The sequence below is a fragment of the Pinus tabuliformis genome, chromosome 2_2 (genome assembly GCF_031772625.1).
Source record: "Pinus tabuliformis cultivar Carrire ecotype Pingquan chromosome 2_2, CPIR1, whole genome shotgun sequence".
Taxonomy (NCBI): Eukaryota; Viridiplantae; Streptophyta; class Pinopsida; order Pinales; family Pinaceae; genus Pinus; species Pinus tabuliformis.
Window position 1 is genome coordinate 372,050,937 of NC_142300.1, and position 23,922 is coordinate 372,074,858.

A 23,922-nucleotide genomic window follows, 5' to 3' on the forward strand; every position below is an offset into this window, starting at 1 on the left:
TCCTGAACTTATCCAAAGAGCCATGAGAGCATTGGGAGAATTAGAGCACACTAGAGAGGCCAAAGAAGAACTCAAAAGGCAACTAAAAAGGTCAGTTGAAGGAAGTGGGCCAAGTGGCACTGGTTCTACTGCAGCATCAGTCAATCTGGTAGCTGCATCATCATTTTTTGTTCCTCGAACCACACCTGGTTCACAACCATCTATCGGTTCAATGCTAAAAAGAACTGAAAAAGAACAGGCTGACAGGTTGATGGCAAAATTTCTCCTCTGGAGTGATATTCCTTTCAGCATTGTAAGGAATAATCCATTTTTCCAACCTACTGTTGATGCTATTGCCAGTGTTGGCCCGGGTACAAAATCCCTTCTTATCATGATTTCAGAGGCCGGATTCTTCAAGATGAAAAGCATGACTGCACCCAAAGATTGGAGGATTTTAAGGCATCATGGGCACAAACAGGATGCACTGTTATGTCAGATGGTTGGACTGACCAAAAGGAGAGAACCCTTATAAACTTCTTGGTTAGTTGTCCCAAGGGGACTATGTTTATCAAATCTGTTGATGCATCTCATCAAATCAAAGATGCAAAAACTTTATGTGATTTGCTGGATGTGTTTATTTTGGAGGTGGGTGAACAACATGTTGTCCAAGTCATAACGGACAATGCTGCAAATTATGTTACTGCTGGTAGAATGCTTATGGACAGGCATCCTACTTTATTTTGGACACCTTGTGTTGCCCATTGTATTGATTTGATGTTAGAGGACATAGGGAAAATTCCCTTTGTCAAAGATATTGTTGACTCATCAAAAAGCATCACAAAATTTATATATAATCATACATCTGTGCTTAGCTTAATGAGAAGATTCACCAACAACAAAGAGTTGGTGCGCCCCGCCATTACACGGTTTGCCACGAGTTTCATATCTCTTCAATCCCTCGTGAATTCTATGTGGGACGTGAAGAGAATGTTTCTTTCAGAGGAGTGGCATGCTATGTCAATGAGCCGCAAACCAGAAGGAGAGGCCGTATGCAGATTAGTTTCATACCAGGAAGACTTCTGGGCGGGAGTGCAGGAGGTGTGCGCCGTTACTGAACCTTTGGTAAAGGTTCTTCGGTTGGTTGATGGTGAGAAGCCCGCAATGGGCTATTTGTATGAAGCCATGGGCAGGGCCAAAGAAACCATTCGGACCTACTATGATGATAAGGGAGATGATGGGTTTCAGAAACAACTCCTTCTATGGGGAGTGATTGATGAGCGATGGAACAACACACTCCATCGTCCCATTCATGCTGCTGGGCTTTTCCTGAACCCTGCATTTTCTTATGCATGTGGGTTTGATTTTGATGTTGAGATCATGGATGGATTCATATCCTGTGTCCAGAAGATGGTGCGATCTCCAGAACAACGTATAGAGATCTCTAAACAAATTGAGACATATAAGATGGCAGGTGGCACATTTGGCTTTGAGATGGCTGTCACTGATAGTACGATTAAAATGCCAGGTATTTTTTAGTTTGTAACTTTGTTTCAAATTTCATTATCTCTTCAAATTCCATTTTTTTCTTATGTTTATTTAAAATATTATTTGTAATTTTGTTGTAGATTGTTAAAATTGGACAACTAGGTCCAAACTCCATGTTCTGATGCTCAGATTAAGAGGCTGATATTTTTGTTGGATTCCTCTTTCTGAGAGGTGTAAAATCCATATAAAAATAGACTTAATCCGATGAGCAGAACTTATATTTTGAATTTATTATTCTTAATAAATTATATGTGCAAGGTCAGCCTGTTTTGTAATGTAGGCTCACATGCCCAACAGATGTGTCACACACCCTCATTGATGGATATATATACAGGAAAAGTTGGAGAGAATTTGAACACAACACAACTCATCTTCCTCTCTCATCCTAAAAGTACGAGCTACCTGGAGGACGAATTTCAGCCACACGTGGGAAGGACGAAGAGGGTTTCTGCTGCTAGGGTTTCGTAGAAGTTTCAGGACAGCGCTGACTTTTGTAGAACTGACTTGGGTTGACTCATCTACTGGTTGGAGGGTTGTTGTGACACATGCTGGGCTGGCTGACCAAAGGAGACTTTGCTAGTTGAAGCATCCTGTTGACCGCCGAAACGAACACATACATTTTTCTTGTTTCTGATTTGTCTTCTGTAAGATCTGCTTATATGTTCTATCTGCATTTTGCTTATCTACTTGTATGATTGCTGTGAGAAAAGTGAAATTGCTCTTAGCATAGAACATCTACAAAACTTTACATGGTATCAGAGCTGAGGTGAAGACAAACTCTATCTATAGCAATCATCATCGAAGAAAATGGATTCCTCTAAGCTGGAAGTCATCACTTGGAGTCATAAGCACAACCTCTTCATGTGTAGTCTCCTCCTCTCCACGTCTGGGTTTTTGGTGAAGGAGAGAGACACCATGAGTGATACGCTAGTCTTCAAGTGATGCCCTAGCTGTTGTACATTGCCCTAGCCGCAGAGATCTTAACGCAGTCAAGGGAGGCATTGTTACGCTGCACAAGAAGCCTTTATACGCTGCCTGTAGCAGCCTAAACGCAGACTTGTTCACGTAGTCAATGGAGGAAGAAGAGCCGCAGTCATCAAGCATAGAAGAATTCATAGGAGATCTGGCCGCAGTTGAAAGGAGACCTGTAGCTGCCAAGCCAATACGCAGTGTGAAGGTTCACGTAGCCCTAAACTTCAGCCACGTCCCTAAACGCTGTAAAGGAGAAGACATTATGTATGCACAGCACTATACGCTGTCATGATACGCATACGAAATTAAGGAAACTATACACACAGCGTGGACATCTATATGCTCAGTTATGGACAGTCTATACGCTGTCACCTTATACGCAGTTATGGACACTATACGTTGTCACCTTATACGCATACGCAGCAAGTCTATACGCTGTCACCTTATACGCAGTTATGGAAACTATACGTTGTCACCTTATACGCATACGCAGCAAATCTATACGCTGTCATTATACGCAGCAATGGAGAATCTTCGCATAAGGGAGCCGCATCCGCAGCAAGGTATTGACTGCACCATGGTGCAGTCATGACACTCTCGGCATCCTGTAACGTTCGTTGATCTGGCAGCGTGGGATCTGGCAACATAGATCAGGCAGCGTGTATTAAATGATCTCGGCATAAGGACGCAGTCACCATGAATGAATACCCTCGACCTCCAACGATATACCTGTAGTTGATCTATTATAAAGCAGTTATACTACAGCATGGGATCCGTGTTAATGCCACGTAACTGTAGGTAACAGCGTGGTAAAATCCAACGTTGTCTATGAGAAGAAGCAGTCTTGACACCAGATCTTGGTGGTTCTTCTATAGATGTTTAAGTATATTGAATAACAGTATGAAGATAATCCAGTAACGTATCTATTGCAAACAGTGATCTGAATTACAAGAAGTGACAAGGGTAAGGATCTCGGTTGGATGAAAATCTCGAATGAAGGGACCGAGTTATCTCACACAACAGTCCTGAAATACAGTCTCGGTGAAATCTCAGTAAAGGATTTCGGTGCTATCTCAGGGACAAGGTCTTGTTACTATCTCAAGAAAAAGTCTCGGTGCTACCACAAAGGACAGTGACTTCAATTCGGTGTTGTAATTTCAGTTTCGGTGTTATTGCAGAAGGAGAGGTTCAGTGCCATTGTAGAGATAAACTCAGTGACCACAAGATTCGGTACTATTAGAGTGACCTCAGCTTGGTACCATCACATGACCACTATGAGAGGACGTTCTACTTCAACAACCTTAGTGATGCATGAGATCAAGAGCAGCATGATGATGCATGATGCATATGCAGTGGTGCAGCTTGAGAACCTGATGTAGGATGATGATAGGTGAAGGAGTCACCTTGGAGGATCAGTTGAAGCAGAATGTCTTCAACTGATCTCATCGTTATATGAGATGATCTATGCTCAGATCTAGACAAGTCAAAGTGTTGACTTCTGTTGTAAATGTACACTCTCTCTCCTTCTCTGCTGCACTTTGAAGATAAAAGAAGAATTGATCAAGGGTTTCCCCACACAACTGATCTCATCCTTGGGGGGATGTTCTTACTATATGACATTTACTGATGACTTCTCTCGCAAAACCTGGATATACTTCTTGAAGAAGAAGGATGAGGCTTTCATGTGGTTCTGTACCTTCAAAGCCTCGGTGGAAAATATGACCGGAAAGAAGAACAAGATTTTGAGGACTGACAATGGCACTGAATATGAGTCAAATGAGTTCAAAGACTTTTGCAGAGAAGCTGGCATTAAGAGGGAGACTACCACTGCATATACTCCTGAGCAGAATGGTGTTGCTGAACGCAAGAATAGGACTATTGTGGAAGCTGCCCGTGCCATGCTATGTGACCAGGGTCTTCCAAAGTTTCTGTGGGGAGAAGCTGCAAATACTGCTGTGTACATTCAAAACCGATGCCCTCATTCCGCTTTGGACTCCAAAACTCCCGAAGAGGTTTTCTCTGGTAAGAAACCTGATGTCTCACATTTTAGAATTTTTGGATGTCCTGTCTATTTTCATGTGCCGAAAGAAAAGAGAAGTAAGCTGGATGCTACTGGGAAGAAAGGAATGTTTGTGGGCTACAGTGAGACTTCTAAGGCATATAGAGTCTATGTACCTGGTCAAAGGGAAGTAGAGATAAGCCATGATGTCACTTTTGACGAAGATGCCTCCCTGAAGAAAGTAGTAGATCTTCCTAGATCTAAAAAAAACCATGAAGAAAGACCTGGAAATCTGGAAGAACCCCAGGATGAGACTATGCCTGATGTTGAAGGGCAAATGGACCCTATTGATCCTTCCCCTTCTCTAGGAAAGAGGCCATCATGGCTCAGGGACACCCTCGAAGATGCTGAGGGTCATGCTGCCCCAAGGGGATCATTCCGAGAAAGCAAGAAGCCGTGTAGATACCAAGGGTATCTAGCTGCCATAAGTACTATTATACAATCTGAACCTGGATCTTTTGAGGAAGCCATCAAGCATCAAGTCTGGAAGGATGCTATGCATGAAGAATATGAGGCTATTATGAAGAATGATGTCTGGGATGTGGTCCCGAAACCGAAGGACAAATCTGTTGTCACCGCTAAATGGCTCTACAAGATTAAACATGGATCTGATGGGAGCGCTGAAAAGTTTAAGGCAAGATTTGTTGCCCGTGGCTTCTCTCAAAAGGAAGGAATTGACTATGACGATATATTTGCACCTGTGGCTCGATATACCACCATCCAATCCATCATAGCCCTTGCTGCTACGCAAGGATGGAGTCTTCATCAGATGGATGTCAAGACCGCTTTTTTTTGCATGGTGCAATAAAGGAAGAGGTGTATGTAGAACAACCTCTGGGATTTGAAGTTCAAGATCGAGACACTTATGTCTGCAGGTTGAAGAAAGCCCTCTATGGGTTAAAGCAAGCACCCAGAGCTTGGTATGAGAGGATGGATAGTTACTTGATGAAGCTGGGCTTCACTCGAAGCAATGCTGATCCAAACCTTTACTTTAAGGTTGAGGAAGGAAAGCCTCTCATTCTAGTGCTGTATGTGGACGACCTCTTCCTGACAGGTGATGACCCTCTCATTCATCAATGTAAGAGGGAGCTTGCTGCTGAGTTCGAGATGAAAGACCTAGGACTGATGCACTATTTCCTAGGCCTGGAGGTCTGGCAGAGACCTGGAGAGATTTTCCTTTCTCAAGGAAAGTATAATGTGAAGCTTCTGGAAAGATTTGGGATGGTGGACTGTAAGTCCGTGTCGACACCAATGGAACTCAACTTTAAGAAGTTGAGTGGCAGCGCTGCTGGGCCTATCTTGGCCAATCCTACTGAGTATCGTCAACTCATAGGAGCTTTGATGTTCTTAGTGAACACCCGTCCGGACATATGTTTTGCAGTGAATACTTTGAGTCAACAGATGGTTGAGCCTCATCATTTTCACTGGGTTGGTGCCAAGAACCTTTTGAGATATCTTCGGGGCACGATAAACCATGGGCTGAGATACACTGCCGGGAGTGTGATACTCCGGGGATATACTGATGCCGATTGGGCTGGCAGTGTGGTGGATCGTAAGAGCACATCTGGATGCTGTTTCAATCTTGGTTCTGCTTCGATCTCATGGATGAGCAGGAAGCAGAAGTCGGTGGCTTTGAGCACCGCGGAGGCCGAATACATTGCTGCTAGTATGGCCTGTTGTGAAGCAGTTTGGTTGAGGAAGCTCTTTAGTGAGCTGTTCCAACATGTGCTAGATACCACTGTAATACTCTGTGATAATCAGAGTGGGATTCGTATGACTGAGAATCCTGTGTTCCACGACCGATCCAAGCATATTGATATCAGGTACCACTTTATCCGGGATATGGTACAGCGAGGCGCCGTAAGGCTCGATCATATAGGAACTGATGAGCAGGTCGCGGATATTCTCACTAAGCCCCTGGGGAAGGTCAAGTTCCTAACCTTCCGTGAGAGTCTTGGTGTCGTGGAAAGACCCTATGATGTGGGTCCTGTTGGACGATGAGCTCTGGGAGCTCTGGGGGGCTTTGGGGATAGCTTCTCGGAGCTATAAGCACTCATAATGCTTCTGCCCCACCCTTGTGATTATTGAGCTGGTTCGCCACTCATTTAATCTGTGCCCCGTATGCATCCTACCCATTGAGTTCAGGGCTCATGGGAAGTACCTCTCATTTGGCCAATGAGGTGTGGAAAAGCTAGAGACTATTAGCAAAGACTGATGGACGCATCAGAGATTGCCGTACTCTCTATCTAGGATGGCATGGTCCAACCACTTGATCTGGGATCAAGATTTGTGAGGTCTGGGACCTCTGGACTGATTATGTCAGTCGGGGAATGATGTCTTTGTGACTGACCCACTTCTGTTCTGAAATAAAGAAGCCAGCAAAGCAAGTTTCGGCGGGATGACTCACGATGTTAATTGCACTAATAGATGGAGTTCTCCCTAGTTGAGAGGGAGTGTTAAAATTGGACAACTAGGTCCAAACTCCATGTTCTGATGCTCAGATTAAGAGGCTGATATTTTTGTTGGATTCCTCTTTCTGAGAGGTGTAAAATCCATATAAAAATAGTCTTAATCCGATGAGCAGAACTTATATTTTGAATTTATTATTCTTAATAAATTATATGTGCAAGGTCAGCCAGTTTTGTAATGTAGGCTCACATGCCCAACAGATGTGTCACACACCCTCATTGATGGATATATATACAGGAAAAGTTGGAGAGAATTTGAACACAACACAACTCATCTTCCTCTCTCATCCTAAAAGTACGAGCTACCTGGAGGACGAATTTCAGCCACACGTGGGAAGGACGAAGAGGGTTTCTGCTGCTAGGGTTTCGTAGAAGTTTCAGGACAGCGTTGACTTTTGTAGAACTGACTTGGGTTGACTCATCTACTGGTTGGAGGGTTGTTGTGACACATGCTGGGCTGGCTGACCAAAGGAGACTTTGCTGGTTGAAGCATCCTGTTGACCGCCGAAACGAACACATACATTTTTCTTGTTTCTGATTTGTCTTCTGTAAGATCTGCTTATATGTTCTATCTGCATTTTGCTTATCTACTTGTATGATTGCTGTGAGAAAAGTGAAATTGCTCTTAGCATAGAACATCTACAAAACTTTACATAGATGCATGGTGGAAGATGTATGGTGGCAGAGTACCCCTTTTGCAAAAGCTTGTCGTACGCATCCTCAGCCAAACATGCAGCTCCTCAGGATGTGAGCGCAACTGGAGTGTATTTGAAAAAATACACAACAAGAAGTGCAACAGGTTAACACTTACACATTTAAAATATTGCAAATTTCCAAATAAATTTTTGAATTCATTAAACAATATTTTTTTTATAATATTAATTATTAATTATTATTTCATGATCTTTGTACAGGTTGGAGTCCCAGCGACTTAATGACATGGTCTACGTCTACTACAATCTTCGATTGTGGGTGAGGCAACTTGAGAGGACACCTGATGTGGATGCCATCTCATTGGATGGGATTGACACCACTGCTGCATGGAGGGTTGAGGCCGAGAGGCCTCTCATGGATTCTGCTGATGATTGGTTAGTGCAGGATGTAGTGGAGGGGGAGGAGGAGGAGCAGGAGCAGGAGGAGGAGGTGACACCGCCTACCCGGGCTACCACTGCCACCAGTAGAGGACGTGGTCTACCTCCTGTAGCTCATACTTCTAGTTCTTCAGCTTCTAGAGCACATCAGACTCCACTGCCATTTCCACCAGCATCTACATCTAGAGGGAAAGGGAAAGTTGTGACATTTTCTCGCAAGAGGGGCAGAGGAAATCAATAGGATTAGACTTTCATTTTATTGTATATGAGTCTATGACATTATGACATGATGAGATACATTATCATATTTTTTGTTGATATTTTGAGGCTGAGCTGGGACTCAGGAGTCAAGACTTACTATTCAGGACATGATTCAATGTTATGTGTGATTTTAGCGCTAGAAATGATATTAAACATCTTATATATTAGTTTTTTATCATATTTATGTGTTAATGTATTTATTTATGTTGTAGATGGTTTAGATATTAAAAAAATTGAAAAAAAATGAAAAAAATGAATATTTTTGTACCAAACGCTTTTTCCCGCCTTTTTCCGCTTTTTTCCCGATTTTTCCGATTTTTTCCGCTTCATTCCCGGCGCCGATTTAATCCTGCTCGCGCTTTTCACAACATTGGTTTTAACTCCAGGCTTCTTAATTTGGAATGTTTGGAAGGAAAGGAACAATAGAATTTTCAAAAATATTCACAGCACCACCCATCTCATTTTTGAGAGGATCTTAAGACAGCTCAAAGAGATGGTGGGCACTATTGTGAAAAACTCCCCAAAAAACCCTCCTTCTGAAACAGAGATGCAGATTCTGCGTCGGCTGGGGATGCAACGGCTAATACATGGACAAGAAGCTTATGAATCCTACTAATAAGCCAAATTATTGGCATCCTCCCCCTTAGGGTTTTCTGAAATTCAACATTGATGGGGCCTCAAAGGGAAACCCAGGTCTTGCTGGTTTTGGAGGAGTGCTACGTGATGAGAATGGTTGTATTCTCTTTATCTTCCATTGCCATCTAGGAAGAGCTACAAATAATATGGCTGAATTAATGGCTCTTGAACAGAGTTTAGATTTCCTGAAGCGGGATAATCTCCATAACACTATTATTGAAGTCGATTCTGAGTTGATCATTAACTCGGTCAAAAGAATATGTTGTGGAACAGAGCCGGAAAAAGTCTCAAGTAATTGGAGGCTAATCCAGGTCTTTCAAAGGATACAAATTCACCTCCAAGATCTTCGCACGGTGAGTTTCACTCATGTCCAAATGACGGCCAATAAACTGGCAGACATTACGGCCAATCAAGGAGTTGTATACACTAAAAACAGGGTCATGTTGATATGGCGAGAGATGTCTCAGAACAGAATAAAGGAGCAGTGTTGTGGTTAGGGGGAAGAGGACAATAAGATTTTATGAAACAAGGCCATGGAAACGGGGCCGGATTGATTTTTTTTGCACTTGTAAGTATGCTTTTAGCGTGCAGGTACCAGAATGGCAACAGCGTACCAAAAATGTCAAGGAGATGGTCGAAAAAAGGGAGCTTTATCTTCCTTTGGTCGGGAACCGGAATCCAGTTCTCCGCGGCAGCTGCAAAACCACATTTTATTTCGGTAGTGACTTTACCACCCTTGAAGCGGTTTCCGATATTTCGCACCGCTTTTAGGATGGAAGCGGTTTTTTTCATTTTGGGGCAATTCCACTCACGACGCAACACGTGGCAGAGAGTGGGGAGGAAATACCGCCCCTCATCGCACGGTAAACTTTGGTGGGTTTAGGTTGCGCGATATCAATTGCAACTGTTGGATCAATCGCAATCAACCTACGGCCAGGATTTATCGAGCTAGTTGGTGGGTCCATTTTGGGGGTTAATGTTCGAGCTGTTTGCGCGTTTCTTCTAGAATCGCACGCATTCGACAGATTTCGGGAGGAAAACTACATGATGGTTATGTGGAAAATAGACCCGATGTATTTATCAATTGAGAACTATTGAATCCTTCAGGTCCGTTTTACCTGGTCAACGGTGTGCTTGTTGGCCACCTGATTTGTTTCTCAGCCGCTGGATCTTTCGATCTAGATCTAACGGCTAGTTGTGGGCTTATGCCTTTTGTATACTATTTCTTTTTTATAAATATGAATAGAAGGATCCACTCTTGCCTTAGCAAAAAAAAGAATATTTCAGAATGAGAACTGACGCAAATGAAGAGAAGATAACCATTGCAGCAAATACCAGATTAGAAAGTGTAAGTTGAAAACGAGACAATAGCATAAAACACTATCCAAAGGGTCACTCTCGCCATCCTTAATACAATAGCATAGCCAAATCCACAAACAAGTTGCATTGGTGGCAAAAAAACAAAATTAAATTAAAAGGCAATATCCAATCATAAGAGCCAACCAAATTCATGAGCCAATTCATTAGCAGCAAAAAATGCAGTTATATTGAAAGACAATACCAATCCCACAAGAGCCTGCATATCTAGCCCAAAACTCAAGATTGTTTGGTCTACTGTTGCTTTGCTTTCCCAATTAATACATAACACAAAGGATAATCGCATTCTATTCATTTTAAGTGATCCATAGCACATACATATTTCGATTTCTCATGCACACAAGCAGACAAAAACCTATGCAAAGCTTATCGAGTACATGAATAAATGAAATGAAAAAAGTCTCCAATTAAAATAAATAAACTCTGTTTCAGACTTGCAGCTAATTTTGCAGGTCTAATGTACTAGTGCAGGAAAGAAACCAGTCAAATTAGAAAAAAAACTCTGTGCAGAAATGTATAATCCACTTTAACACGCAAAAAATTATAAGAATATTTCAACAGATTTCAACAGCAGAGACATAATTGTAGGTAGAGATACAAATCCTCTTTGATACCCTACAAGAACGTAGAAGATTTAAATGTTTAATAAATAAATTAAACAATAAGCAGAGTATGTGACAGAATCTAGAGTTCAAAATTTAAATAATAGATGGTGCAGCTGACCAGGTGACAAATGCTGCATGGTGAAGGGTCAAGGCCCCTTTTTCCCACAACTGATGATGTCTCAACCAATTTTCAAACTGCTGGAGCATTTCTGCAAATGGGATAGACGTATCATGCCACACCCTGTCAAATAACAAATTGCCTTATTATCAAATAAGAAAGAATCAAAAAGACATTAAGGAAATGTACTATGTAATCAGTTAATGCAGAGAAAAGCAAAATATGTACATACTGCACAAAGAACAAGGGGTTAGCTCAATTGATTGTTGCCAACGTTGCTGCCCATTTGACTAGTTTCATACTAGCAGGTATCCCATTTGACTAGTTTCAGGTTTCCCTGTGAGGTTTCCTTGGAAAAAAGAATATGTACATTTTGCACAGAGTGACATGAATAGGGAAATAACCAAACTTCTACTAATGGCATTATCTCTTTAAATTACAAATCATAATACATGAAAACTTTCTTATGAGTGGCTAACTAGAATATGAAAAGATTATAAACCATTAGCCTCTGACTGAGTAATGATGATTGACTATGGTTGAAGTTACATCACCAAGAGTAATGTAGGATTTGTGTTGGGAGTGGGAAGAAGTGGAAACGGTAGAGAGCCAATTCCCAGAAAACACTGGGAGTCAAGCATCCCAAGTGGGTGTTATATGAACCATGTAATTTTTATATATTTTAATGCACATATATTCAGAAAAAAGATGCAGAATAGCAATTTAGTTGCAGAAAATTTTATTTGTGCTACTTATATATGATTACTTCATTTTGAAGAAGCTAAACTGTAAACCAGAGTAGATTAATCATTAGAGGAGGATCCATTTAGTACACAACACCATTCAATGAACTATCAGTCCAAAAGTTTCAAAAAATCACTGTTAACATCTATCATCAAAATATAACAGATAACATCGACCATGAAATGAAATAGGCCATTGGACATATGACAGAGTGTTATAATATGCACTAAACTCTTATAGATTGTTTACAATGAAGACCATGTTACCAAATGTATAAAATGCATCGTAGAACTAAAAACACTAAAGTCTATGACAAGCACATGACAAGTTAAGAAATGAAAAAAGACAACAATTCATCATTATAATTCTACTATCTACCTGGTTGTTTTCTTGCCACAAGGCACTTCTTTAATTTCCCATGATTTAATACTAGGTGCATTGTGATAAACACTCTGGTAAATTCTCCACACAACTATGGATGTCCTACTTATGCAGAAATATCGAAATAATTTTTTCCCTTTCAAGGATACTTGACTTCTATTACTCACTAAGTTTTACCTCCTTTGTTCAAGTTTTTTTAAGGCATATTGTTTTGTACTAGGAAATTTGACGTACATTGTGGAGTAGCCAACACATAATGCACCAGTCAAACTGAACCCCAAGTATTTATGAAACAGCTAAGTTCATTGCTATTGTATCATTCAAATGTTCCCCAAGCATTTTCTTCTTAACAGGAGTTCAAATCCTAAATTTTGATCTCATAATCCTAACTTGCCCACTTCGGGGGTCTAGGAGAGAAAGGGTTGCACTGCCTCAATTCACAAAATGATAAAATGTTGAAATGTCAATCTTTACTTTCTCTTTGTGAGGTACCATGGGTCTGAATCCATTAAAAAACATCCAGAAATTGGATCCCAGTTAAACTTTTAATTTTGAAAACTCAAATTACTGTTGATATTTATAACCTTATAACTTATATTTCACTTTTATAATGGTAACAGTTAAATAACATTCCAAAACCTCTAGGAAGTGTTTTGCTTAGGGTCAGAAGTGTGCTATCCAAAATGCTCCCTGTTACCCACCAGAAAGTGGGTAACCACCCACAGGAGAAAATTTTTCTCCTCTTTGGACAGCCGGCCAGCCAGCTAGCAGCCCTATATGATCAGCACATAACATTATGCCAGGTATCTCCACATCTTTCTCCGGTCAGATTTCTCTCCCATCCAACATTCCTTCTTGAAGGATGGTGTGTCATCCATTGGCAAGTACTTTAATACTAAGTTGCACGAAATGTCAAAATGTCTAGAAGTTTCCGAAATGGGTACAGGTCGAAATGCAACCCTTGTAAAATGGAAACATCACACACACACACACACACACATATATATATATGAGTTAATAAGACATTAATTTGCAAGAAAAGAAGAAAAGAAAGAATGAGACACATAAATGATGTTTTAGAAGGAAAACCAAGTCTACATTAACTCTCATAGATCATTACATGATGCAAAAATCCAAAACTGGCCTTCATAGATGAGGCTATATGTGCTAAAACTGAAATAAAACATCAGCTAAAGGCAATCACTGGCTACATTAACATGCCATTAATCATAAAAATCCTCATCCTTATCAGCAAAAATTGAACAGGATGTTTGTTCAGCAGAAGAGGCAACTCTACTAGTACTTGCAAGTTGCACTTGCAGTTCCACTTGCATCACCACTGGCGCTGCTGCCACAAAATCTAGTAGGCCTTGGAGAGCTGCACCCTACAAGACTAAAACTAGACCAAGTGATAACAATGGGGTGATGACCCACTGTCATCACAAGCCAAAACCCCCTTCTTTTTATGGAGTTTCACCAATGAAAGGAGTCTCAGTATGTGAGGAGGTCACCTAATGGATATTCTAAGGTTAGGGTACAAGGTGACACAATGAGGTTCTCTACAAGAAAGGCACAATTTAGGCTCGAGGCTCCAATTGGAGGCAATTTGCTTTCTTGACAAAGACTTATTAGATGAGGCAGAAGACCTTGGGCTTAGTTAGTGGGTTGAGTGTTGGGATGGCCAAAGGTCATGGCGAAGGATAAAGGGCTTCCAACACTAATATTCACAAGAAAAAGGTACATGAAACCCTCAAAAAGTGCCCAAGCTGAAGCTAAACCCAAACTAAGGTTATCTTAGGCCTAGTAACTAGGGCAAAGAAATTTATGCAGGAGATTGAAGTGAATCCTACAAAAAAGGGATTTTATGGCAACCAATCTTCTCTTGGCATTTAGATTCTCCAAATTCGAAAATTCCTCCTCCCTAGAAATTCACACCAATCCCTTGCTTGGTCGCTTGGCCTTAAAGGGATTAAATTAGGACAAAGGAGAGGAGAAATTAATGGATTAAAAATTAAATTGATTATCCACAAGGACGGCCAATGCCTAGATCCTTGCAAGGGTGGAGTCTATGTTGTTTTTCCATGGCACTAGAGAATCTAGGTTAGGGTCTTAGAATATCTTACTCAACTAACTCAAATGCCACAAAAAACTACTTTGCACAGCAGAATAAATACAACAACAAATCAACTACTGCACAGATAGACAACTTTTTACAATTTTTCAACAACCCAACTTCGTCATATTATCAATCTATAAAACAACTATCTAGGGCTCTTGTACCAGGGATCATGACCGCAATCCAATCATTGATACAAGAATACAAACTAGGGTTTGGTGTCAACAACTATGACCAACAATCTACCCTGAACAAGATATCAAATGACCTACTAGCTGATGTACTACACTTCACAGTTCCACTTCATCCATGTATCCTGAACACATTTATTGATCCTTCTACTCCCAATCTGCAACAACACGAATCTGCCTCTATCAATAAATTTTGTTCCTTTAGGTCACTGAACACGGCTCATCAAATGTTTGCCCTCTAGCTGATCATTAGTCCATCAATGAGTCAACACATAGGGACTTTTGTGAGTTGTTCACAACTCCGTTTGTGAGAAGCTCCTAAGTTGCCAACTTGTTGCTCCTTGGTCCTTCAAAAACACAACACTTTGGGACTTCTTCCCACTACTTCCTTCCTTTGTTGCTATACAAAGACGGACTTAGGGCATGGAGGTCTCCCTCTATTACTGTCAAAAGTCCTTCTCCAACAGTCAACTTAGGACTATGCAAACTGCTCCCTTGGTTGCCCTTTTATCCCTTCAAAGAACAACCCCTGGCCTTCAAACTTCTGCCACTCCTAGTAGACCTAATAGTCCTTCACAAGTCTACATTTAGGGCACACAAGACACCTTGCTGCTTCCCTCCAAACAATCCATAAGATGCCCAATCTGATTGTCCAAACTACGACTCTCATCCACTAGCAACAAAATCAACTTGAAAACACCATTAAACATACATTTTCATACATTTTGGGCCTATGCACACTGTTGTAAGTTCTCGGCTTGGTTAGTGCTTCCAACAGTGCACGTTAGCCCTTCCTTTATGTTCCCAAAAACCTTCCTCAAGTTGTGGTCCTCCTCTGCCTACAAGCTCCTTCCATACAATGGCTTCTAGGGTTGTTTCTAGCCCAATGTTAGGCCTTTTGGGCCTCTTCAATTCCGAAGTGACGAGCTTGGCCCTCTTACCCAAAATGCACAAAATTGCGGCCTAATTTCAGACAGGTTACACCACTAAAATTTAGCACAAAATGTGAGATTTCTAATACAAAATTCTACTGCAGTAATTGATTTACTTCACCTACTTATCTCTCACAATAAGTTATTTACGAAAACCCTTCAGTAAACATTAAAATAAATTCTACTTCAGTTATCACATAATTACATGGAGAAAATAACAGTGATATACAAGCACAAAAATAAATCACATCAACACAGTTGTTTTTGGACAATTGTCCCCGGAAAAACCCAATGTGGGAAAACCAGTGCAACACATGAGGGTTTTATTAATCTTCAGCAACAATTGCTTTACAAGGAATGATTCCACAGAGAAACTGAGATACTTCTGAGAGAAAACACCTGAGACAAAGTTCCTCCTCTTCCTGGAAAAGTTTTGACACCTTGGAGACCCTTCACCCACCTCTGCATCACTTCTGCGTCAACCTGTGTGAGGACTGCATCTCCAATGGTGTTGTTTGCCTGCTCTTCCCTCTACGTTGTCTCTCGAATGCCCTGCATCACCTCCTCCTCAGTCATTGACTGTTATTAATGCCCTCCTCTTCCTACACCTTGCAACTCTCCCTCTGAAATCAAACTCCTTCTCCTTGAGAATCGATTTCCCTCAGGACACTGAGTATTTGCCCAGTGTGTTTCAAAATGACTCTCAAGTCTTCTCTTATAGTTTTCCTATTGATGAATCAATGGCCAAGATTAAGTCTCTAATCAACGGCTAAGATTAAAATAGACTTGATCCTCGTCTCTTAGAAGCTTCTCACCCATATCTTTATTAATACCCATTAATATTTTTATTTTCCTAAGTTTAGACTTAGGAACCCATTAAAAATATTAATTATTTTAATAACTCCTCATCTGGGTGGAATTTCTCCAAACGATTTCTAGGTCTTGGAGATCTCATGTGTTCTAGCCCCTCCACAAAATTTCGGAGCTAGAGCACATCCGATGCTACCCAAAATCAACACTCCCTCTTAGCGAGGAATGTGCCCTAGCAATACTTCCCAACAGAAGCATCACACTGATCCACAACATCAGTCCTCTGCATTGTTGATGCTCAGTCAACTGCCCCTCATCCACTGCAATGCTGCAACCTGTACTGCTGCCCATGACATTGTAAATGTCACTGCTACATTTGTACCATAGCTCCCTCTAAATATGCTACATCATGCTGCCCATAGCACTCACTGTTAACTATTGCACTGCAACTCCTTATGCTATTCGCTTCTACTACTGAAACGGATTCTTCACCATCCACATCTTCTCCCTAAACTTTGTTCTTTCTAGGGCCTTGGTGAGAATGCCTGCAACCTATTCTCCTGTTGGGGTGTACATCCACTGTACTGCCCCTCGTTGGACACAGTATCTGATAAAGTGACACCTAATATCAATGTGCTTCGACCGATCATGAAAGAATGGATTCTCAGAGAGCTTGATGCAACTCTGATTATCACACAAAATACTGGTCGCTTCCACCTTTCTCCTGAATAGATTCACAAGCAATTTCCTAAGCCATATGGCTTCGCACGAAGCTGTGCTAATTGCCATATATTCAGCTTCACCTGAACTCAGAACCACGGATTTTTGTTTCCTACTACACCAGGAGGTCATTCCTAATCCAATGTTGAAACAGTACTTAGTGGTACTTTTCCGATCTACTGAACTTCCAACCCAATCTGCATCATTGGACCCACTCAACCTGATGTCATTGCCTTGGGTGTACATTAGTCCATGCTCAACTGTTCCTCATATATATCTGAGAACATGCTTGGTTGCTGCCTAGTGTGCCCTCTTTGGTTCTACCATGCACTAACTGAGGGTGTTGACAGCATGGCAAATGTCTGGCCTGGTATTCACCAGATACATCAGGGACCCTATGAGTTGCCTATACAAGGTCGGATCGACTTCTTTATCTTTGGATGCATCAATCTTCTTCCAGTTGGTGATCATTGGAGTAGCCATAGGTCTACAGTCTTTCATTCTGAACCCTTCCAAAATCTTTGTAGCGTATCTCCCTTGCCCTAGGAAAATTGCACCCTTTTGCTGCCAAACTTCCAACCCCAAGAAATAATGCATCCGTCCCAAATCCTTCATGTCGAATTCTGTGGCTAGGTTCTCCTTGCAATCTTTTATGAGCCTGGATGATCCTGTCAAAAAGAGACCATCCACATATAAAACTAGGATTAGAGGTTCATTCTCTACAACCAGATAGTAGAGGTTAGGATCTGAGTCACTCTTAATGAATCCCATCTTCTACAAGTATTCTCCACCATTGTCGATGTATTCTCCACCATTGTCTGAGCGCAATATCTTTATCTTCTTTCCTGTCAGATTCTCAACTAGAGCCTTGAACTCTTTGAATCAACCAAAAACCTCATCCTTGTTTTTCAAAAAGTAGATCCAAGTCTTTCTGGAATGGTCATCAATGAAGGTGACGAAATATTCGGCACCACTAAGAGCTTTTGTGGACATGGGTCCGCAAATATCTGAGTGTATCAATCCCAAAACACTCTTAGCCCTATTGTTGCTGTTGATTTGGGGTAGCATCGGATGTGCTCTAGCCAAGAAATTTGGTGGAGAGGAGAGGTTGAGGCACATGAGATCTCCAATACCCAAAAAGGGTTTGGGCAGATTCTAAACAGATCAGGAGATATTAGAATAATTAATATTTTTAATGGAGTCCCTAAGTCTAAACTTAGGGAAAATAAATATTAATGTGTATTAATATGAATCTATGTTAGAGTGGTCCAAAAGACATGGATCAAGCCAAATCTAATCTTAGCTGTTGATTAGGGACTTAATCTCGGCCGTTGATATGTCAACAGGAAAAGTATAAGAGGAGGCTTAAGGGTCACTTGGAGAAGACACAAGAGTGATCAGTCATTCTATTCTCTAGAGCGGGGTTTGCTAAGAGAGATAGAATCAGTGATCAGAGAGCAGCTAAGGGGCATTGAGTACAGAGAGACAGAGAGGCAGAGATAGTGCCGAGAGAGCAGCAGAGTAGCCAGAGAGAGTGACGCAGGAGCAACCAATGCTCATGCAGGGCCACGCAGAAGCAGCTAAGTGATGCGCAGAGCACCAGAGAGGCCAGCGTAGCTGACGCAGGGCTTCCTGGGGCTGACGCAAGCCAAGATAGGCTGACGCAGGGCTAGCGCTGGGCTAGGAGAGGCCGACGCAGTCCAGATTGGGCAGACGCTGGGGTTTCTGGGGCAGATTTGTGCTGAGTAGCTGCCAGAAAGATTATCCGGGGTTTCAGCCAAGAGATTTGTCAGAAACAGAGAGTTATTACTGCCAAGGAAATTCTCTGTTGGGTAGGCCAGTTTCGGCACCCAAATTGTACTCTGATATTGCTTAATAAGAAAACCCTCAGATAGCTGCACCAGTTTTCCCGTATTGGGTTTTTCCAAGGACATTGGTCCAAAAATAATGGTGTCATGTGGTGTGTTTGTTCTTGTTTCTTTTAGTTGTTGATCTGTAATATGTTGAGCATGCACTGGTGTTTATTTTCAGTATTTACTTTGTAAATAACTTGTTAAAGAAAAATAACAAGTAGGTAGGAATAAATCAGAAAAAGTGCATGAAGGGTTTCTAAACTAAGTAAACTTAGAAATTTCAACATGGTATTAGAGCATGACTGCAGATCATGGGAGGACTAAAAGACATCAGCCGAGCGGAGCAATAGTAGCAGAAAACAGCTGTCCCGAGGTGACAGAAGTTGTTTCTAGCAGCGCAGAAGCCAAGAAGTGTGACGCAGAGCCAGCCAGAGCCACGCAGAAGAAGCTGGGAGCTGCGCAGAGCCTCAAAGAGGCCAGCGTCGCTGGCACAGAGGGCCAGAGGGCTGACGTAGGGCATCCCAGGGCTAATGCAGACCCATATGGGGTGACGCAGAGCCAGCGTGACGCAGAGAGGGGTTGACACAGTTCACATAGAGGTAGTTGTTGGAGTCTAGAAGGCTGCAGAAATATTGCAGAGTGGAGCTGGTGAGGTAATGTAGTCAGAACAGTACCTGATAGAGCAGGGCCAAAGGAGTTGTTACTGAGGGTTTCTAGCCGAGGAACTTGGATCAGCAATGCAGTTGCATAAGACGATCAGAGTAGGGGGCATCTCAACAAGCGGCAGAAGGATTTCTAGGAGGGAAATCGGGACTCAGAGGGAGTCCAGAAGAGAACTCCCAGACGAGAAGTAGAGACTCAGAGGAGTCGAACAGAGAACTTCTAGGAGGGAAGTAGAGGAGCGTCATGGCACTACATGGGGTAAGAGACCAGGACAGACTGGACGAAGCATCGAACTTCGCAGTCTGGAAGGCCAAAATCTTAAAAGTGCTTGACAGAAATCGTGTCAAAAACTTCGCCTTGAAGGTTATAGCTATCCCAGTCGACCCCAATGATAACAACAAGTATGAAGAGGCGATGGCGAGGGCCAAGTGCATTATCCTTGACAGGGTCAAGGATCATGTGATACCACATATAGCCAAGAAGGAAACGACATTTGACATGTGGGAGGCTTTCAAGAAGTTGTACCAACATACTTCTGTGCAGAGAAGAATGTTGCTCGAGAATCAGAGGAGGTCGTATCAGATGAAGAAGGGTCAATCGATTGACACCTTCCTTGGAGCACTAAATGAGATCCGAGACCAGTTGACTGCTATAGGAGTGACACCAGATCAGGAGCTTATGGTGAGGACAACCCTGAATGTTGTCTCAAAAGATTGAGAAGTATTTGTCCAAAGTATCCTGAGCAGAGGGACTCTCCCACCTTGGGACGAGATGTGGGCAGCTCTTCGCCAGGAAGAGATCAGATGGAAATCGAAGACAGGTAGCAACAACAAAGGGATCAAGGTCAAGCAGGAGGAGGAGGATGCGGCCCTAGCATCTGAGGGAAAGCAGGAGAAGCGGAAGAAGAAAGATCTCTCCAAGATCAAGTGCTTCCACTGAGGGGAGCTGGGTCATTATGCGACCCAGTGTCCAAGGAAGAAAAGTAAGGGAGAGTCTTCCGAGACTAAGGTAGCGCCAGCATAGGCAAAGAAGGAGGTTTTGACAGACGATGATTGTGCCATGAGTGGGCACATGCCACTTGAGCGGAAGTGGGGAGACATCGAGCTGTAGTCAGGCGGACTACAGGCGATGAGGGTTAGGATCCTTGAGGTACCCAGCGTCTTGGATTAGACCTTGCTACGGGATCCCCGACCAGGAGTAGCAGGACTGGCTGGGTGGGTAGAGACAAATGCGGATGGGGCGACAGAGAGAGCTACAGTGCAGGAGTCCCAAGACAGTGCGAGGCTAGCAGGCTGCAGTAGTGCGAGAGGCACAAGAGTGTTGCACCAGTGCAAGACGACATAGAGAGGTGTGCAATAGTGCGAGATGCAAGAGAGTTGTTGCAACAACATAGAGATCAGAGAGGGAGCACTTGTCAGCAGCAGAGGGAGCTTCAGCATCCGCGGGTGTCTCTAGCCCAACAGGGAGGTCAGTTGGGAGATCAATTACTTACTTCTCAGTAACTGAGTTGCAGTGTAGCAGTGAGCAACACAACGCAACATGATGAGAGGAGGTGCAGTGCGGATGCAGTGCTGGGAGAAAGGACCAATAGCAGCACAGATGCAGAGGGAGCTGTCGTACAGATGCAACAGTGGCAGTGGCAAAACCATGGGTAATAGTACAGGAGGCAGCAGTACAGAGGATGTTGGGCAGGAAGGCCTAGCATCAGCACAGGTACCGATGTCGGATGATCAGAGTAGTACTCAGTGAGGAGTATTGCTAGAGCACAATCCTCACTAAGAGGGAGTGTTGATTTGGGGTAGCATCGGATGTGCTCTAGCCACAAAATTTGGTGGAAAGGTTGGGGCACATGAGATCTCCAATACCCATAAAGGGTTTGGACAGATTCTAAACAGATCAGGAGATATTAAAATAATTAATATTTTTAATGGAGTCCCTAAGTCTAAACTTAGGGAAAATAAAATATTAATGTGTATTAATATGAATCTGTGTTAGAGTAGTCCAAAAGACATGGATCAAGCCAGATCTAATCTTAGCCGTTGATTAAGGACTTAATCTCGGTCGTTGATATGTCAACAAGAAAAGTATAAGATGAGGCTTGAGGGTCACTTGGAGAAGACACCAGAGTGATCAGTGATTCTATTCTCTAGAGCGGGGTTTTCTAAGAGAGATAGAATCAGTGATCAAAGAGTAGCTGAGGGGCATTGAGTACAAAGAGATAGAGAGGCAGAGATAGTGCCGAGAGAGCAGAAGCGCAGCCAAAGAGAGTGATGCAGAAGCAGCCAGTGCTCACGCAGGGCCACACAGAAGCAGCTAAGTGATGCGCAAAGCACTAGAGAGGCCAGCGTAGCTGACACAGAGGCTCAGAGAGCTGACGCAGGGCCTCCTTGGGCTGACGCAGGCCAAGATAGGCTAACGCAGGGCCAACGCTGGGCTAGGAGAGGCTAACGCAATCCAAATTCGACAGACGCTAGGGTTTCTGGGGCAGATTTGTGCTGAGTAGCTGCCGGAAGGATTATCTGGGGTTTTAGCCAGGAGATTTGTTAGAAACAGAGTTATTACTGCCAAGGAAATTCTCTGTTGGGTAGGCTAGTTTCGGCACCCAAATTGTACTCTGATATTGCTTAATAAGAAAACCCTCAGATAGCTGCACCGGTTTTCCTGCATTGGGTTTTTCCAGGGACATTGGTCCAAAAATAATGGTGTCATGTGGTGTGTTTGTTCTTGTTTCTTTTAGTTGTTGATCTGTAATATGTTGAGCATGCACTGGTGTTTATTTTCAGTATTTACTTTGTTAATAACTTGTTAAAGAAAAATAACAAGTCTGTAGGAATAAATCAAAAAAAGTGCATGAAGGGTTTCTAAACCAAGTAAACTAGAAACTTCAACAGTTTCTTCTGGAAAATGTTGCCTTAGCGTACTTGCCTAGTGCGCATCCTCTGCATACATCATCTCGTTCGGTATTTAATTCTGGAACTCTTGATATTGTTTTCCCTAGAATTCTTAGAGCCCCATGGTGTAAGTGTCCCATCCTCTTGTCCCATAGCTCATTCAAATCTTTATCCCCACTGCTGCCTATTAAGGTATTAAACATATACTTTCTCCTTAACGAAGAAAACTTCATAGCCCTTGTTTTGAAGCTGAGATACAGAGAGTAAGTTCATCCCCAATCCTAGCACACGCAACACATTGGTTGCTCGAAGCCGATCCCCTACTTCTATTTTAAAGGCTACAGTACCTCTTCCTACGGGGGAACACTTTGCCTTATTTCCCATGGTGATCTGAAAATTCATCTTTTCTTCATGATAATTCGAAAAACATTCTCGTATTCCTGTCAAATGCCAGAAAGCTCCACTATCTATATACCAAACCTCAGAGGAGGCAGAGCTTGCTAGGCAAGCGACTTCTTCTTCCAGAGTAGAACCTAGCATAGAATAATTATGATCCATGTTCTTCGTGCTCTCTTCTAGAGACCTGTGTGAGTCCCTCTAAGTTGATGCCTCGTCATCATGCTCCTGAATCATAGCAGATCCTTCTATCATGTTTCCCAATCTCTGCTCTGATACCATGTGAGAATTTCTAATATGAAATTCTACTGCAGTAACTAATTTATTTCACCAACTTATCTCCCAAAAAAAGTTATTTACAAAAACCCTTCAGTAAACATTAAAATAAGTTCTACTTCAGTTATCACATAATTACATAGAGAAAATAACAGTGATATACAAGCACAAGAATCAATCACATCAACACAATTGTTTTTGGACAATTGTCCCCGGGAAAACCCAATGTGAGAAAATCGGTGCAGCAGACGACAATCTTATTAATCTTCAGCAACAATCGCTTTACAGGGAATGATTTCATAGAGAAACTGAGATACTTCTAAGAGAAAACACCTAAGACAAAGTTTCTCCTCTTCCTGGAGAAGTTCTGACACCCTGGAGACCCTTCACCCACCTCTATGTCACTCTGCACCACTTTGCGTGAGGACTACGTCTCCAATAGTGTTGTCTGCCTGCTCTTCCCTCTACGTTGTCTCTCGAATGCCCTAGTCACCTCCTCCTCAGTCATTGACTGCAACTAATGCCCTCCTCTTCCTCCACGCTGCAACTCTCCCTCTGAAATCGAAATCCTCCTCCTTGAGAATCAATTTCCCTCAGGATATTGAGTAGTTGCTTGGCGTGTTTCCAAATGACTCTCAAGTCTTCTCTTATACTTTTCCTGTTGATGAATCAATGGTCGAGATTAAGTCTCTAATCAATGGCTAAGATTAAAATAGACTTGATCCTCATCTCTTAGAAGCTTCTCACCCATATCTTTATTAATACCCTGCAACTCTTCCTCTGAAATCAAACTCCTCCTCCTTGTGAATCGATTTCCCTCGGGATATTGAGTATTTGC

General features: G+C 42.3%; 1 protein-coding gene across 1 annotated transcript in view; it reads right to left on the reverse strand.

Moving 5' to 3' along the window:
- LOC149192782 (putative exonuclease domain-containing protein At3g15140) overlaps nucleotides 1–23,922 on the reverse strand; it is a 184,920-nt gene that overhangs the window by 23,493 nt on the left and 137,505 nt on the right. Inside the window, exon 4 of the mRNA XM_089404714.1 lies at nucleotides 11,112–11,234. Coding sequence (XP_089260840.1) covers nucleotides 11,112–11,234 — 123 coding nt within the window. The remainder of the gene's footprint in view (nucleotides 1–11,111; nucleotides 11,235–23,922) is intronic.